This window comes from Sparus aurata, chromosome 22 (genome assembly GCF_900880675.1).
Source record: "Sparus aurata chromosome 22, fSpaAur1.1, whole genome shotgun sequence".
In the NCBI taxonomy this organism is placed as follows: domain Eukaryota; kingdom Metazoa; phylum Chordata; class Actinopteri; order Spariformes; family Sparidae; genus Sparus; species Sparus aurata.
The window spans coordinates 803,154-821,815 of record NC_044208.1 but is presented as its reverse complement, the minus strand read 5'-3'; the positions used below and the strand labels follow the sequence as shown (position 1 = coordinate 821,815).

The 18,662-nt window shown below is 43.3% G+C and overlaps 1 protein-coding gene across 8 annotated transcripts in view; it reads left to right on the top strand.

Moving 5' to 3' along the window:
- The window catches only part of enah (ENAH actin regulator), a 296,947-nt gene that overhangs the window by 196,481 nt on the left and 81,804 nt on the right, over positions 1-18,662 (top strand). Inside the window, exon 1 of one of the 8 annotated variants that reach the window (XM_030406063.1) lies at positions 1,083-1,216. The exons of the other annotated variants lie outside the window; for them this stretch is intronic. Coding sequence (XP_030261923.1) covers positions 1,141-1,216 — 76 coding nt within the window. The 5' untranslated portion in view covers positions 1,083-1,140. Of the gene's footprint in view, positions 1-1,082; positions 1,217-18,662 lie in introns of those variants that run through there. 8 annotated transcript variants of the gene reach the window in all.

Here is an 18,662-nt window from a genome sequence, read left to right as displayed (position 1 = left end):
TTGTTATTTAGTAACTTGAGTATTCTTTGGGCTATCGAAATTCTTTGGGTAACTTTTCGTCAGGAGTGTCCACAGATGCTTCATGCAAAGTTTGGTGCAAATCGGTCAAATTGCCTAGGAGGCGTTCGAAAAAGTAAGTTTTTCATTTGTCGTGATTTTGCGAATGGAAAGTTACAGTAAAAGTGGGTCGAGACCTGCTCAGGCCCTAATTACTTTTCAGTCTCTCATACTAATCTTGTTGTATTGATCTTCGGATGACGTGGTCACTGATGTGAAACACTGAAGTGTTTTAGAGTCCCATGCTGTGCCCCCTTAGGAATCTTTGTCCTAGCCATGATCTGACGTTGAGAACGCTCCTCTTTGTGACTTCTGACTCTTATTTTCTTAATCCTCATACTTTTTGATTATATACAGGTTAACTTGACAGTATTAGAGATTTTCAATTTGATCCAAGACATGTGGACTCTGTTGTGTGTATGTATATATATATATATATATATATATATAGTATTGACAAAATTGTGCTGTTATGCCAGTTTTGCACCATTTGATCTTTATTATTACATTAATCAAATTCTGAACCTGTCATGTAGCCAGGCTCAGACTTGGCAGCAGCTTGTCTCCACAGCGACATTTGAAAAGTTGCTAACTTGAGATCATCATGTATTTTCAGTCATTACAGTCCCTGCCAGCAGCACGCCATGTGGCTCTGGATCTTGTGAAAGCTTAGTTGGGAGGGTGGGTTGAAACCCGAGAGAGATTGACAGAGAGGTAGAGACACAAAGAGGGACACTGCATCCTCGTCCCATAGAGACAGCCTGCGTTGCCTTGGGCCAGAATGAGTTTGTTTTGGCAGGTCAGGAGGGTGAAAGCATGGTTTAAACATTGAGGGGCGCAGCACCCCGCGCAGAACCCCCTCCAACAGGGCACCACACCACTCTAACATGGGCTTGTTTTTGTCAGCTCCTGACAGCGTGTGTGTCAGGGGCCCCCCCCACACACACACATATAACTTTCCATTGGTTTGTCTACCCCACTTGAGCTTTTTCTTGATGAGCATGGTCTCTTGGAATAATCGAGAGGTTGGCAAAGTGGCACACTACAAATTGCAACAGCCCCAGCACTGAGGTATCCACTGACATGCCTGCGGTAGCAAGTGTTCAGCGGTTCCCCCGGGATCAGCAGAAGATCAGCCGAGCTCAAATCACCCTCAGGAGTGAGTAGTCAACCTGACGGAACAGTTTGAGGGTGACGCTTGTGTGCTGGTTTGTTTGTTTTTTGTGTGAATACTCTATACACTGTTTCCTGAATGCAAGTCCTGTGTGTATCAGTCCTGTTTTCAATTGTGAAGGACATTCATTAAAAAAAACCTACAGGATTTAACTGTGATGCAAGTTTGTTGGGATAAAAAAATGGCAGCTGAAATAAGTCAATTATTTGGCAGAAAATTGACCTACATTCTCTGGTTCTTGGTACTTAGTGTGGATGTGCTCATTTGCTGCTTTTCTATCTTTCAAATGTGATATTGAAACTACTATTTAAAATATTTAGGGTTTGGACATAATAGTTACAATTTAAAGACGTCACATTGAGCATTGCAAATATGTAATAGGCATTTTTTAATCCTTTTTTTTTTTACATTTCTTAAAACTCAGGATGCTTATCCAATTAAATGATGGTTCTGGCCACTGTTGGTAGAACCCTGTGAAACAGCTCATGCAGAGGTTGAGGGGAATGTTGGCGTATAAACATCTTCTCTAGGTTTTGTAAAGTTAAAGTAAAGTGTAAAGTTTTATAAACACAGATTTGAAGCAAAAAAAAAAGAAAAAAAGATTATTTCATGATGCTCAATTATTGCTTAGTATCAGCCAACGAACCAGGTTTCCAAACAGGAAATTAGGAGAGAAGGAATTTGTTAGGCTCGGCAAAAAGAGAGGACTCAAATGCAGATAGGGAGCGGTAATGACAGGTTTTATTTTCAGAAATGTTTCTCTGAAGACAGTGTGATAAAACAATGGCTGTGAAACACTGACTGTTCAAAGACAAAACAACAAAGACAACACAAAGAAAACAAAAGGCGCTCCCGCAGGAGGAAAAGGAATAACTACTCTAATCCTATGAATTAAGGATCTATGAAAATGTATCAAAATAAAATTCTCAAGGAGGAAAAGCACACAGGCTATGAAATTAACTACTCTTTCTATGCTAAAAATTCTACAAACGAAAAGCGCTCCAAAAGGAGGAAAAGCAACACGCTATGAAATTAGCTGACTAAACAAACAAAAGACTGACCAAAAATGTATAAACTCAAAATCGCTCTTCTACAGAGGAAAACAATTTCAGAAAGCAAAACTTGGCAATACTTAGCTGTGGGACAAGACAAGGCTGTGAACAAGGCTGGAGGTATTCGACAGGACAAACGAAATACTCTGGCAATGAAGACAGGGAAGACAAAGACTATATACACATGAGGGAAGGGAACACAGGTGGAAACAATCAGGGATCAGGGGCGACGCCAGACCAGTGACACAAGAGGAAGGGCAAGTGACCTGAAACGAGAGGAGAGTTACTTTTCAAAATAAAACATGAAAATTCACAAGACAAAAACCCAAGACAGGACATCCCTCACCGCGGTGTGACAGAATCAGTACTTAGTGTCCAGCAGGAAATGAATTACCACCCATGAGTGTAATGGACCAAGTACAAATGTGTGTGAAAAATCCACATGTCAATGTGATAAACATTTAAAGTGAAACTCTTGCCAAAATGCAACCTAGGCTTTTTTGTGAATGTATATGAGTCAAACCTTCGTGTAAAAGAGGCACTTTTTAAATTTACCTTAGTCTCGTTTTCGGGGAAGCATATTTTCAGTGGAGTGCTGGGGCACTCTTGCTATTTTTAAAACACTAAGAAGGCTCAACACAACATGAAACTTTGCTAGTAGTATCACCAGGGTCTCTACACATCAAGACGACCATTGAGAACATTGTTTGTGTACACAGAGTTTACTAAAAAGAAAGTTTTTCTAACTCACGTTAGCAGTAGCTTGTTCCGCTCCCAGTCGTCATGGCACCCGAGACATATCGATCTCAGAATGCAACGTAACCTGGAGGAGAGTTAAGGTGGACCACTACTGTCTTCCAGCAACGACTATCCACGCGATATCTCACGTGACTTTTTCGGCTTTTGATTTTAGTATTGTTTTTTATATGAGGCTCCTGCAAATCCTGAAAGTGATTTTACATCGTGCATCCTGTCATGCCCATGTAATGTTAGAAAATGTTATTGCATTTAATCATGACATGATTTGGCCTCATTCCCTGAGCGGAGTCCATCTGACAGCACAATGATAATCTACAGGTAATATTTTATGTGCACCAATATAGCTATGACAAGGAATTATATGTAGACTGGGGTTTTACGTTTGTGTGTAATGTAAAACATGGACTGTGAGGAACGAGGGCTGAGCACTATCAATGTCTGACTCAGAGTCAGTTTCTGGCTCTGATGGCTTGAGCAGGTCGGCTGGGTCTGTCCAATGACGCTGCTAGCTTCCATTGTTACTGAAGGTTTCGTCCTTGTACAGCACATGGAGGAGGCTCCCCTCCCGCGCGTGGGTGTGGCTCCAGCACCTCTAACTGACATGCCCCCAGTATTTCACAGCAGAGAGAAGTGCTTGTTTTTCCATGATTTTGAGACCTAATTTTATATACTTGGCATTTTTTTTAATCTTTCAAATTTGGCTCAGTGGTCAATGACACATGTTTCTGTGGTTTGACAAACTCATAACACAAATTTATTCCTGCTTCACACGGACTTAAAAAAATAACAATTTTGATGCTAGCGTGAGAGTGCCCTCGCACTCCATTGAAAATTAGCTTGCCCAAAAACGAAACTACGGTAAACCATAGAAGTGCCTCTTTCATTGTAATTATGCTTTTACACGAAGGTTTGACTCATATACATTCACAAAAAAAGCCTAGGTTGCATTTAGGCAAGAGTTTTGCTTTAAGCTGTCTTACAAGCTTCGGACACATGTCAGCTAGAAGGGAGGCCTCTGTGGAGATTTCCCCTGATTGGCTGCAATGCCGATCTGTATATTGATTGGTTAACTCGGGCTCCAGTTGTTATGTAGCAACAGTGTAGAACAGCTGGAGGGAGGACTGACCACAGTTGCTATGGTCTCTTCATCTTTGAAAGCGAGGCTGAAGTGTAATTGTACTTCTGATCCACAGCACGAACGTGTCATTGTGTTTATCAGTAGTGTGTAGTACGGTGTGTGTAGATTTCTTTGGTGAGCTGGAGTTTTGGGGTATTGTCATGATATGAGGCAGTGACTTTAAGTTATCTTTATTAGTTCTGTGTTAGTGTTGTTGTTACAGGAACAACAGACAGGAAGAGGACTAAATTCAGGGAGTTCATTCTTCTCTCTCATAAGGGCAGAATAATCCCTTCTCAGGACTGAGGGTAGTCTACCCCGATGATGTCCGGTGTTCAGTGTGGAGAGAAAATGGGAGAGAGTTATGGTGGAAAAGAAAACTGGGTGGGGGGTGGGGTGGGGGGGGATGACGTTACCTTCGGAGTTGGGAAGTTTAGCAGTGAGTGATTCTAGCCATGTGGTGTATGCTAGTGAAATAAACGAAGTCATGAGAAACCAGTGTCTGGCCTCATATCATGACAGGTATAAAGGTGCCATAAACAAAAAAGCCCCCAATGGAGTGACGAGAGAGCTTTTGAAGTTCTGACGAACACCCAAACATGGAAAGCTGCTAACAGAAAACACGAGGGAACATAAACCTTTTGTATGTTTATAAAGTGTAGCATTGGCATGCCATGGATGAGCATTAGCCTGGTTCCAGACCTCAGAATCGCTGCCTGCATTTCTTTAATCTGTACAAGTTATTAAGGTATTATTAGCTGCTACTAGCATAACACAACCTTATCGCTGACCAAACTGTGGCGGTCAAGTTGTGGGTAATGTAGGTGCCAGATTTTTTTAAAGGATGAAGAATGTGTGGAATAGATAAGAAGATACCTTCTGCTGCGTCTTGATGACATTCTTTTTAAAACCCTCTTGGAGATATGGCCTAATATAATCCAACAATATTTTCAGGCTGTATCGTGATACACAATGTTGAAATTTGAAATCTCCCCAAAACCAAAGATAAGCAACATTTTCACCCAATACCTCAATATAGGTTTTGAGTTCTATTTAGATGGTCTATAGTGCATGATCTAAAGCGCAGCATGCTAGTGTTGAGGGCATGTCCAAATCCATTTAGCTAGTTAAACAGCAGATAATCCGGGCACAAAGTGCATCGCATGGCACGAAGAGGTGGTATTTAGACTCTGAATAAGTCATGGGTGTGTTTTGGGCGGAACATAAATACAACCAATCCAAGTGTGTTTTCCCATTCCCTTTAAGAGCCAGGACCGCCAGGACCTGATACATACTAAACAGTGGCAGTGCATATGAAAAAATAAACTGATATTTAACTGAGGAGGAGCTGCTGCTGCTGCTGCTGCTCGTCCCTCTGTGTGCTGATCTCAGTCCATGGATCATCCTGATCAATGAGGATGAGAGGCTGAAATACATGAGAGTATATGAACGGTGTGAACCCTCTTGTGTAGGGGCGTCAAATGCATCCTTTGAAGGTCCTATATTATTAAAAACAAGTTTTCTCTGGCCTCTACATATATAAGCTGGTCCTCCCTGAGCCTACCAACTCCCAGAATGACGAAAGCAAGCGAGTCCTGCATGGTCTCTGCAGCCCACCCACTGGTAAAATGGCGCTCCTACAGGCTGTTCAGATTCTGCTCCTGTCGTTACGTAACGAAAGGAGTCATTTTCATGGGCCGGCCTCTAGGGATATACCGATCCGATCACGTGATCGGAAATCGCGGCCAATAATGTGGTTTCAGACTCGATTGAGTCAGATGTTACATCAGGATCAGGGCACGGGTCGTGTATTGGTAAACATAATGACCGGCCACCGCTGTCAGCATTTTTTGTGCCTCTGATTCATGCCTTCATGTCACTCCGCAAGTTGTCCATTCATTTGTCGTGATGGAACTTCATTTAAAGCAGAACTCCACCAAAGAGCCTGCAATCGTTGCGGGAGGTTATCTGATGTGTCAGTGTTTCTCCTATATGCATTCTGCTGCGGGATTTCAGCGCCGCCGCAAAAAAAAAAGTCATGATTACCGAATTGAAGTTGCACACAGTGAAAGCACTACACCCTAAGTTATCTGCTAATTGTATCATTTCTAAAAGTCACCGTGAAATTGAGTGACTGAAATCCTCGCCAATACAAAATAATTGAAGTGTTTTTGATATCTTCCATGTCATGTGACCCAGTGACTCAAATCCAGCAGCAGATTGTATAACAAAACTGGAGAAATGAGACACAGCTCTTCTTTATTGTATTTTAGTGCTTCCTCTATTTTATATGAATATTACCGTAATATATAGAAATTATGATTTTTTTTCTCAATAGCTTTCATGTCATGTGGCCCACTGACTTATGAAACAGATTCTGTTTCCATAAGAAATCTATAAAAATATAGAAAATAATGGTAAAAAAGTTCTGTAATGCTCAAGAGGTTGGACATGTGGAACGAACTATTTCTTTCTTAGCTGAAGCCAACAACGGGACAAAATAACTGAGAGACATAGTGGAGCTGTATATTTTCCTGCTTTTTTGTCCTTTGCCAATCACACCTATGATACGTGTTAAATGATAAAATAAGGTGAATAAAATAAAAAGTTAGGGACATCCTTAATCTGTTTCTTCGCTCTTCTTCATTTTTTTAATGTATTATAGAAGTATCGGATCGGGACTCGGTATCGACAGATACATAAAATCAAATGACTCGGACTCGGGGGCAAAAAAACGTGATCGGGACATGCCTACTTGCCTGTCACAGTAAAAAGTCTGGAAACGTGCAGACTGGAGACAGAGACGATGCGAAGCGTGTCCAAGAGTTTGGAGACTGTGTTGGAGACAAACACAGCTTTCGCCAGCTGTTAGCCATTAGCTACATGGTAGTAATTGTAACAACACATAGAACAAACTAACATTATTCATACACACTAACCATTCTGAAACGTCCTCCTGCAGCTGCAGAGTCAGTACTTCTTCAGGAGCCTCTCCTTCTGGGTCCGATTCTAGGTCAAACTGGTATGGCTGAACGACAGCATCTCGGAGAGCATGCTACCGCTAGCATAAGCGGCATCCTCTCCCTGAGAGGGACATGTAGCAGGCAAGGCAGGTGTTGACAGACGGAGCTCATTAGCATTTAAAGGTGCAGGCACAGGAACAGCCTGCTCTCAGTAGAGCTCACTTGAGCGACTTTTAGACAGCTGAAATTCAGGACCATGGATGGGTTTGTGGCAATGCATTTCTAATACAGTGTTGTTGGACCTCTGACAGCAGTGTGAAATTTATGTAAAACAGTATAATATGGGACCTTTAAGTAGCAGGAAACAGACAGCACCTTTGACTTTAGACCAGCTTTTTGTTGGTCTGTGGTGCTGTCGCTTTCTGCTGCCTCTATCAGTGCGCCTGACCACACCTCACTTTCAGACCAACACGCCCAGGGAAGTGCAGGTGGGGCACTTACATTATTCACACAATGTGGGCGCTGGGCCTGAAAATGGCAACTGAGTCGGTCTGAAACTAACAATGACACTTGCACCGCTTTGCATCGAGCATCAGATAGAGCCAGCAGTGACAATACTGTAGGGATGACGTAAACAAAAACTTAAAACTGTCATTTTTGATAAATAATCATCAATAATGTGGAAATAATGACTACAGTAAATAGTTAATGAAAAGTTTTAGAACACGTAGAACAGCCTGGGACATCAGTTTACTGTAATGCAGCCTTTAAACCAGGGAAAATACCACACTCATAACGTATCACCACACAGTGATTTCAGAAATCTAAGATGAGGACTTCCCATGACGATGTGGAGAGAAACAGCCGCCTGCTGAAGAGGCAGAGACACTTCAACTATATTTGTTAAATAACATCCACCAAACCTGTTATTTTACACTCATAAAGTTGCGATAGAAATAAAAACCTCACAAACAGGAAACACTCCTGGCCCGAAAATCAACGAACTGCTCTCGCCACGACACCAAGCTATCATAGCACCTAGCAGCAGAGCTAGCAAGGCAGACATGGTAACAGGACGGAGGGAGACAACTCTGAGATATTGAACGAAAATTGGCAACATGAATCAAGGTCTCCAACAGAAAATACAGAAGGTGGGAGATGACATGACAGTGACTCACTGAAATCAGACGTGATTAAACTAGGTTCCAGAAACCAGCGAAGCAAGAATTTCCCACCTAGAAGATGAAAACGCTCGCCTGGTAAATTCAACACAGAGCATGGGTGGTAAAATTATACGGCTCAAGGCTCGCCTTGAATATAAGGAAAACTAAAGCAGAAGAAACAACATTCGGATTAAAGTGAAACTTTCACCAAAATGCAACCTAGGGTCTTTATGTGAATGAACCCATGTCAAACGTTCGTTTAAAAGCATAATTACAACGAAAGCAACTCTTTTAAGATTGTCTGTATTTTCGTTTTCAGATCAAAATAATTTTTAATGGACTGCTACGGGCAAATACTATGTTAGCATCAAAATCACTATTTTTAAAACACTAAGGAGGCTCGACACAACATTAAACTTTGCTCCTAGTATCACACAGGATCTCTACACATGAACACGAGCATTGAGAACATTGTTTGTATATACAGAGTTTACTAAAAAGTTTTGAACAACTCACATTAGCAGTTGTTTTTCTGCTTGCTGCCGTCTTGCCAGTTGAGCATCTCAGAATACGAAGTAACCTGGAGGACAGCTAAGGTGGACCGCTCCTAAAGGCTCCCACACACCGCCCAGACTCAAACCAACAGCCAACTGCCTTTATCTGGCCACTCTGTTGCCTCTCGTCTGACCTGTTCGGCAGAAAATCTGCACTGTGTTAGCTTGTACATCGCTTCGACATGCTTCGACATGCTGCCAACTCCACAGTATTCCACCCCTCCCACATACCGGGCTGATTCGCTAGCACCCCGCCAGTCAGAATGGTCCTACAGCTGGCACACAACCAATCAGAGAATCCAATGGCTCAGACGGCCGACCGCCAACCTCCGCATGTTGAATCAGAGCAGACAATGTCCGCGCGGCTCCGAAAGCTTGCAACGCAGCTGAACACACCAAACATATTTTTTCCCGACCTCGTCTGAGTCTCCCCAAGCACTTCAGACGTCCAACGGTTGGGTCGGTGTGTTCCTGCCTTAAAGCTTAGTTCCATATAAATGCATGGATAATTTGTTGTTTTGTTGTGAGGGAAAAACAACATTGACCTAGAAGTTGAATAAGGAGCAGAGCAAAGTTTCATGTTATGTCGAGCCTTCTTAGTGTTTTAAAAATAGCGATTTTGATGCTAAATAGTATTTGCCCCTAGCACTCCATTGAAAATGATTTTCACCTGAAAACTAAAATACAGTCAATCTTAAAAGTGCCAACCTTCGTTGTAATTATGCTTTTAAATGAACGTTTGACTCATGTACATTCACAAAAAGACACTAGGTTGCATTTTGGCAAGAGTTTCACTTTCAAGGAGTGTCAGAAGGCACAGAAAACAGACACAAAGTGATGGACTTTGTGAAGGACATGCTCCGGTGTTTGTTTACAGGTGCTTCAGAAAATGTGGACAACATGATCATCGAGAGGGTGCACCGGATCTCTACAGCTGTAAACCTCAACCCACAGGACTGACACACCGCCGCTCCCCGTCACATTCTGGTGAGATTTCTACGGTTTACTGAGTACAACTCAGAGCAAAGGAACTTGGAACATTTCAGTGGAATGGTGCAAAAGTGGACTTTTTCCTGGACTTCACTAAAGATGTTCAAAACAAGAGACACAAATTCATGGCAGTCAGGCGTATATGCATGAAGCGGGGACTACAATACTCAATGCAGTATCCAGCAGTGTTTTGGGTTACAGTGGATGGAACAAGGCATCGTTTTAAAGGAAAGTCATACACGACAGAAAGTCATAGACAATTAAGCAGTCATGGGAACTAATTAAGATTTCAACTTGGAATGCTAATGGTCTGGCCTCATATGTTAAAAAGCGAAAGGTGCTAACCTACCTGAAACAAAGGAACTCTGATGTGGTGATTCTTCAGGAAACTCACCTTTTTGCAAAAAGACGCCACTAGAATTCGTGACAAATGGATTGGCTGAGCCTACCACAACACTTTTAACCAAAAAAGTGGGGGGTATCTATACTATTCTCCAAGAAAGTTAATTTTAATGTAGAGAGATAATTTAGAGACAAAAATGGGTGAATAATAATACTTTTGGTTAATCTATCAGGATAAAATATAATATTAGGAAATCTGTATGCACCTAATGTGGAGGATCTGGCCTTCTTTCAACAACTCATCAATCATTTAAGACTTTGGTGACTTTCCTGTGGTTTTAGGAGGGGATTAATAAGACATAATAAGAAAGATCTAAAGGCAGTGTTGGGAATAACAGCGTTAGAATAAACGGCGTTAGAATAAACGGCGTTACTAACGGCGTTACTTTTGTCTAACTAATTACTATTTCCATTGTTACAACACCGTTACCGTTACCGACTATCAAATGTGGCGCGTTACAAACTGAAGCTGATCATTGAAGCTGTTGTCATCTGACTCGGCTCTCAGCTACCGGAGCTGCAGAGCTGTTTTATTTTCCTCTGGTGAGGGAGGAAGGAGGGGCGAGACAACTGCATAAGTGATGATTATTGGCTCTCTAACGTTGAGTGAGAGTTCTTAAGCCAATCAGTGGCAATGTTCGGTTTACACACAAGCCACACACGCACACAGCAGCATCACACACACAAACTAGCAGAGGTGAACCGCAGCAATGGCGAGTCCGGATGGAAAGTTGACGTTTTCAAAGTGGAAGTACAGACACTACTTTAATCTCCTTTGTCCACGTCCGTTGTAAGCAACTCTGATCTAATGAAGCATCTCTCAGTGGCACACGCTTCTACAAAACTAACACTGGCCAAAACCTCCGTTGCTGACACTGTTGATGATGATAGCAGGCCAGGTGTGGCTAACGTGAGCTCCGCTAACAGCTTCACAAAAACTTGTGACACATACTGAACCGAATGCAATGATAGACAGGTAAGTTGTTGAGAACTTGCTCTTGTTATCAACAGTTGACTCAGACTCCTTCAGAGCACTCATTGGCAAAATATCGGGGAGAGCAGGAGCCGGTCCACCATGCTGAAATACATTTTCTAAATACATATGTAGATGTCGAGTACGCTAAAATGACTGCCGAGCTCAAAAGGGGGAAGAAATAAAAGTAACGCAATAGTTACTTTTCCTGGTAACTAATTACTTTTATAGTGGAGTAATTCCGTTACTAACTCAGTTACTTTTTGAGAGAAGTAACTAGTAACTATAACTCCATCCATCCATCCATCCATTTTCATCCGCTTATCCGGGGCCGGGTCGCGGGGGCAGCTGCCTGAGCAGGGACACCCAGACTTCCCTCTCCCCGGATACTGCCTCCAGCTCTTCCGGGAGGACCCCAAGGCGTTCCCAGGCCAGCTGAGTGACATAGTCACACCAGCGTGTCCTGGGTCTTCCTCGGGGTCTCCTCCCGGAGGGACATGCCAGGAACACCTCCCGAGGGAGGCGTCCCGGGGGCATCCGAAACAGATGCCCGAGCCACCTCAGCTGGCTCCTCTCAATGTGGAGGAGCAGCGGCTCTACTCTGAGCTCCTCCTGGGTGACAGAGCTCTTCACCCTATCTCTAAGGGAGCGCCCTGCCACCCTGTGGAGGAAACTCATTTCGGCCGCTTGTATCCGGGATCTTATTCTTTCGGTCATGACCCAAAGTTCATGGCCATAGGTGAGGGTCGGAACGTAGATTGACTGGTAAATCGAGAGCTTCGCCTTTCGGCTCAGCTCTCTCTTCACCATGACAGACCGATACAACGACCGCATTACTGCGGCCGCTGCACCGATCCGTCTGTCAATCTCACGCTCCATCCTTCCCTCACTCGTGAACAAGACCCCAAGATACTTGAACTCCTCCACTTGAGGCAGGAACTCTCCTCCCACCTGGAGGGAGCAGGCCACCTTTTTCCGGTCGAGAACCATGGCCTCGGATTTGGAGGTGCTGATTCTCATCCCAGCCGCTTCACACTCGGCTGCAAACCGCCCCAGGACATGCTGGAAGTCCCGGCTCGAAGGAGCCAACAAGACCACATCATCCGCGAAAAGCAGAGATGAGATCCAGTGGCTCCCGAACCAGATCCGCTCCGGCCCGTGGCTGCGCCTAGAAATTCTGTCCATAAAAGTAATGAACAGAACCGGTGACAAAGGGCAGCCCTGCCGGAGTCCAACATGCACTGGGAACAGGTCTGACTTACTGCCGGTAATGCGAACCAAGCTCCTGCTCCGGCAGTACAGGGACCGCACGGCCCTTAACAGAGGGCCTCCGACCCCGTACTCCCGGAGCACCCCCCACAGTATGCCACGAGGGACACGGTCGAATGCCTTCTCCAAGTCCACAAAACACATGTGGACTGGTTGGGCAAACTCCCATGAACCCTCGAGCACCCTGCGGAGGGTATAGAGCTGGTCCAGTGTTCCACGGCCAGGGCGAAAACCGCATTGTTCCTCCTGGATCCGAGGTTCGACTATCGGCCGAATTCTCCTCTCCAGTACCCTGGAATAGACTTTCCCGGGGAGGCTGAGGAGTGTGATCCACCGATAGTCGGAACACACCCTCCGGTCCCCCTTTTTAAATAGGGGGACCACCACCCCGGTCTGCCAGTCCAGAGGCACTGTCTCCGACTGCCACGCGATGCTGCAGAGACGTGTCAACCAAGACAGCCCCACAACATCCAGAGACTTGAGGTACTCAGGGCGGATCTCATCCACCCCCGGTGCTTTGCCACCGAGGAGCTTACGGACTACCTCAGTGACTTCGGCTTGGGTGATGGATGGGTCAACCTCTGAGTCCCCAGCCTCTGCTTCCTCTATGGAAGGCGTGTCAGTGGGATTGAGGAGATCTTCGAAGTATTCCTTCCACCGCCCGACGATGTCCCCAGTCGAGGTCAACAGCTCCCCACCTCCACTGTAAACAGTGTTGGTGGAGGACTGCTTCCCCCTCCTGAGGCGCCGGATGGTTTGCCAGAATTTCTTCGAGGCTGACCGGTAGTCCTCCTCCATGGCCTCCCCGAACTCTTCCCAGACCCGAGTTTTTGCTTCCGAGACTGCCCGTGCTGCCGCACGCTTGGCCTGCCGGTACCCGTCAGCTGCCTCAGGAGTCCCCCGGGCCAGCCAGGCCCGGTAGGACTCCTTCTTCAGCTTGACAGCAACCCTTACTTCCGGGGTCCACCACCGGGTTCGGGGATTGCCGCCGCGACAGGCACCAGAGACCTTACGGCCACATCTCCGGACAGCCGCGTCAACAATGGAGGTGGAGAACATGGTCCATTCGGACTCAATGTCCCCAGCCTCCCTCGGGATCTGGTCAAAGCTCTCCCGGAGGTGGGAGTTAAAGATCTCCCTGGCAGAGAGTTCTGCCAGACGTTCCCAGCAGACCCTCACGATACGTTTGGGCCTGCCAGGTCTGTCCAGCTTCCTCCCCCGCCAGCGGATCCAACTCACCACCAGGTGGTGATCAGTTGACAGCTCAGCCCCTCTCTTCACCCGAGTGTCCAAGACAACCCGGACAACATAGCTCCTAGGATCATTCGGGTGCTCAAACCCCTCCACCACGATAAGGTGCCGGTTCTAACTAATTACTTTTTTAAAGTAACGTGCCCAACACTGTCTAAAGGTTGGCGGATGAATACCAGCTTTCTACAGAATGAGGGATTCTGTGTAAAGCTTCAAAATCAATAATGGGGCCGGCAGAACAGGTTAACATATGGGATTTCTTTAAAGCTTATATATGGGAAATGATTATAAAACAAACAGAATTTATTAAAAAAAACTGGATAAATTACAAATATCTAAATGTGAAGAAAAAGGACTAGAAAAGGAATACAGGGAAAACCCTAACAACTTATGCGTAGACAGGCTAGTTAAGGCCAAATATGATTTAAATACTATTTTCACAAAAAAAGGCACTATACTCTCTATATAGACTGAAACAAAAATGGTATGAGTCAGGTGACAAAGCTAGTAAGCTAAACAGAATACCCAATGAATTCCATAAGACGTTCAAGAACTTAGTCCCTAAATTTTAAAAAACATTCAATATCTCTCTATAAAAGCAAGGAATCTCTGTCTGTCTATCTGTCTGTGTGTGTGTGTGTATGCCTCAAATATCTCTGCGGATCAGGATCAGACTGAGCTGAGACTTACAACATGGCTGCTGCGTGGTTCAAGAGTGTGCAACTTTGAATTTGTTTGGACTGCAATGATACGTTAATAAATTATTTCATAAACGCTTTACAAATTCGTGAGCATTGTCCACCGGAGCCACCACAGTCACGTGCGCACCAGAGCCAATCACTGCAGAGCCCACCGCGACCCCCCACCTTAAGAAACAAGCAGAGTTATACCTGCAGCAGCACGAGCTGGACCAGGATTTTGCCAGCGGTTCGGTCCCGTTCTGTGCATCTAAACTGACTGTTGTGGATTAATGGGACTAAACGAGTCCGGCCCGAGTCTGTGCGGGTCTGAGGAGATCCGGAGAGGTGCGTACAAAATAACTGTACAGTCACACATGTGAGGTTGTGCTGAAAATAATGACACCAAGTAAATAATCTTTAAGGTGAAATATAATGGCAAAATCAAAAATAGTCAAATATGGCCAATTATACCTTGGAATATCGGATTTCACAACAAACCTAAATATCCCTGACGTCCCAAGTTCAAACACAGCCTCATTTGGCCATCCATGAAAAAGCTACTTAACCTCCCACTTTTCTATGGGAATACATTTTTCTTACGGGCACTGCACTAGTTGTTATCAATACAGGTAAACTACCAACCTCAATGACAGAGTCAATAATCACTCTTATATTGAAAAAAGACTCAGACTCAGACAACTTTATTAATCCCACCAGGGGCAATTGGTTTCAGCAGCTTGCATACTGGCACAGTAGAACAACACAGTACACACAATAAATAGATAGGGAATAAGGTAGAGTAAATAAATAAAATGCCAAGGAGTAAAGTGTCATCAAGGATCAATAGTTGAATAAGTGAATAAATAAGTAGATAAATAGATAGGTTGCACATGTTGAACTATACGATGTACATGGCAAAGGAATAAGATAAAATCATGATGAAGAATTTAAGAGACGAATAGCAGAGGGGATAAAAGATTTTAAAAAGCAGTTTGTCTTACCGACAGGTGAGACATAGCAACGACCTGAGGGCAACAGAGAAAATTCACTTGCAAGCACGTGACCAGGAGAAGACAAAATGTTGTTTGCTTTCCTCAGAGTTTGTTGGTCACAAAAACTGGTCAGGTCCCCAAATTTCACTCCTGCGATCTTGGAACATGTTTTAATAATGCTATACAAGCTGTTTTAATCAAAAGGTAAAGACCCAATAGAATGTGGAGGTTACCATCCCATTAGCCTTTGTTTTGTGATGTAAAACTGTTTACAAAGATTTTTGCACTGAGAGTAAACAAAGTGATAAGGACAATCATACATCCAGACCAGGTTGGGTTTGTGAAGGGCAGGACCTCCTCTGACAAACTCAGACGTCTCTCACATTCAAGTTGGAGGAGAAAAGACATGAATACCCCGACAGCTGATTTGTCTTTAGATGCAGACAAAGCATCTGATCGTGTCAGCTGGAGTTATCTTATTTACACACTGAAAGAATTTGGATGTGAACATGTTACCTCTTGATGTTCCAAGGACTAAATTCCAGACTAATTTGTTTGGGCTGGGAAAAGGCCTAGGATGAGGCTAACTAGACTGCAGGCTAAAACAGAATACTGGGGGGCTGCAATTTCCTAACATGAGTCTTTACCAGGAAGTATTCATAGGAGCTCAGACAGTCTCCCTCCTCTCACGTGGACTGACACACGTGGGTAGATCTAGGGGAAGATTTGAATGCACCATTCAGGGCAGCATATTATTTTACTCAGTGTCCAGCAGAAGATATCCAAAATCCTATAATCACTCACAATAGGAATACCTGGCTTTATTTACATAAAAAAGAGAGAGTGTCCTCCTTCCTGGTAGAGTAAGCCTCAATATGGAACAATCCAAAATTAGGAGGGAAGGTGTTTTTCTGGAGAGACTGGTACACTAAGGAAATTAACCACATTGAATGTCTTTATTACAACAATACCTAAAGACCATTTGATGAACTGAAAGAACTTAACAACCTACAGAGAAAAGATTTGTGGAAATTTCTCTGGCTCAGAGAATGCTTATCTAGGGCGAACCTAGCGGGAACTGGGTTGTGTACTCAGTCTTCTATATGCACTACATTGAAGTTCTTTTTTTTTTTTTAATTAAATGTTTTTATTTAAATTTTCATTATTTACAGCGACAGACACACATAAAGAAAGAACAAGTAAGGTGCAGGGTAGCGGCAAAACATCTTCCAATACAGTTCTATGACAGGGCACTGCATTGAGTCACTCTTCATGGTCTGGAGTAAACACCAGCATGCTTCCAAATAAAATTAAACGTACAACCAAAGAAAGAATGATACATATCAAAAGAAGTAGTACTGTTATGGCAGGAAGGCTTCAGTGGCTTTCTTCCCTTCCAGAAAAGATAGAAAACGACTCCAAATCCTATCAAAGGTAGAATATTTACCCTTGCTCACAAAAGTAAGTTTTTCAAGGGCAAGAGAGTTTGATAGTCCAGCAAGCCACACTTGTAAACTTGGTTTGTTAACAGATCTCCAAGATTTGGCGATGGAGTGTTTAGCTTGTAATAAACAATATACAGTCATTTTCTTATCATCCTTGCTTAGTTTACAGTTTGTCGGGAAAATCTTGAGGATACACAACTTTGGGCATAGAGGTAATTTCACACCTGTGACACATGAAAGGGTATGTAAAACTTCCAACCAGAAAGTCTGAATACTTCGACAGTCCCAAAGGCAGTGGAGTAAAGTACCTTTCATATCACATTTAACACACATATCAGGGGTATTGGGATTAAATTTATTTAGCAAGATTGGTGTTATATAGGTTCTCATTAACCACTTGAATTGAATTAATTTGAAGTGGGTGTTTATGGATTGTGTTTGGGCTTTTAAGCAGACACCCTGCCATTCTTCCACTGAGATGACAGTCTTTAGGTCCTCACTCCATGCCTCCCTTTTATTTTCTGAGGAGACTTGGGAGCCACCCACAATTAACGCATAAAAGCGAGAGATCAGGCCCCTCTTGGAGTTGTGATTAACTGATATTTCTTCCACAGAGGTGAGAGAAGGTAAAGATAGTGACTTTTGCGACTTAAATATGAAACTCCTGACCTGTAAATATTTAAAGAAATGCTTGGCTTGAATGTCATATTTCTGTCGCACCTCATCAAAAGACATAAGAACATTCTTGTCAAATAGGTCTGCAATCTTACATATGCCTTTATCAGCCCAGATTTTAAAGCCCATATCGCTCTTACCAGGTGCAAAGTGACCATTACCCCAGATCGGAGAAAACTGGGACAACAACAGTGTTTCATCTCTGTGTTTATGTACCTCATACCAAACCTGTATTGTGTTTTTAACAAAGGGATTCTGAGTACTTTTCTTAAGGTCTTTTGGTTTATCTGAGTATAAGTATGAGTTAAGAGGTAAATGGGATGTGTTACCTCTTTCAGTATTAACCCAAGACAGCTGTGTTTCTGATGTGAACCAGTAGGAAGCAGTAGAAAGTTGGGCTGCCCAATAATACCACTGGAGATTTGGGAGTTTAAGACCCCCTCTTTCATAGGGGAGATAAAGTAAGGATAAGCGAAGCCTGGCCCTTCTGTTGTTCCATATGAATTTAGACAACATGCTTTTCATTTTCGCAAAAAAATGAGTAGGAGGACTTAGAGGAATCGACTGGAAAAGGTAAAGGAACTTCGGTAGAACATTCATCTTAAGAATATTTATACGGCCTATCATGGAAATTGGTAGCAATGACCATCTATTAATTGAATCCGTCACCGTTTCGATTACTGGATCATAGTTTGCAGATATTAAATTATCAATTTTAGTGGTGATTTTTATGCCTAGGTAAGTGAAGCTATCTAAGACTACTTTAAACGGTGTTTGAATAGGTGGATTTACTCTATCTGATTGTTTAAGGAAAAGAATAGCAGATTTTGCTTTGTTGATTTTATAGCCTGATAAAGAGCCAAAAGTCTTAATAATGTCAAGCAGATAGTGTAGTGACTTATCCAAATGGGATAAAAACACAATAATGTCATCCGCAAATAGTCCAATCTTATTTTCCATATTATTAATATTTATACCCAGGATATTTTGATTGCTCCTAATGGCAATTGCCAAAGGCTCTATTGCCAGCACAAACAAGAGTGGAGAAAGGGGGCAGCCTTGGCGTGTGCCCCTTGCAAGTTTAAATCCTTTGGATGTTATATTATTTGTCGCCACCGACGCTACTGAGTTATTGTATAATATTTT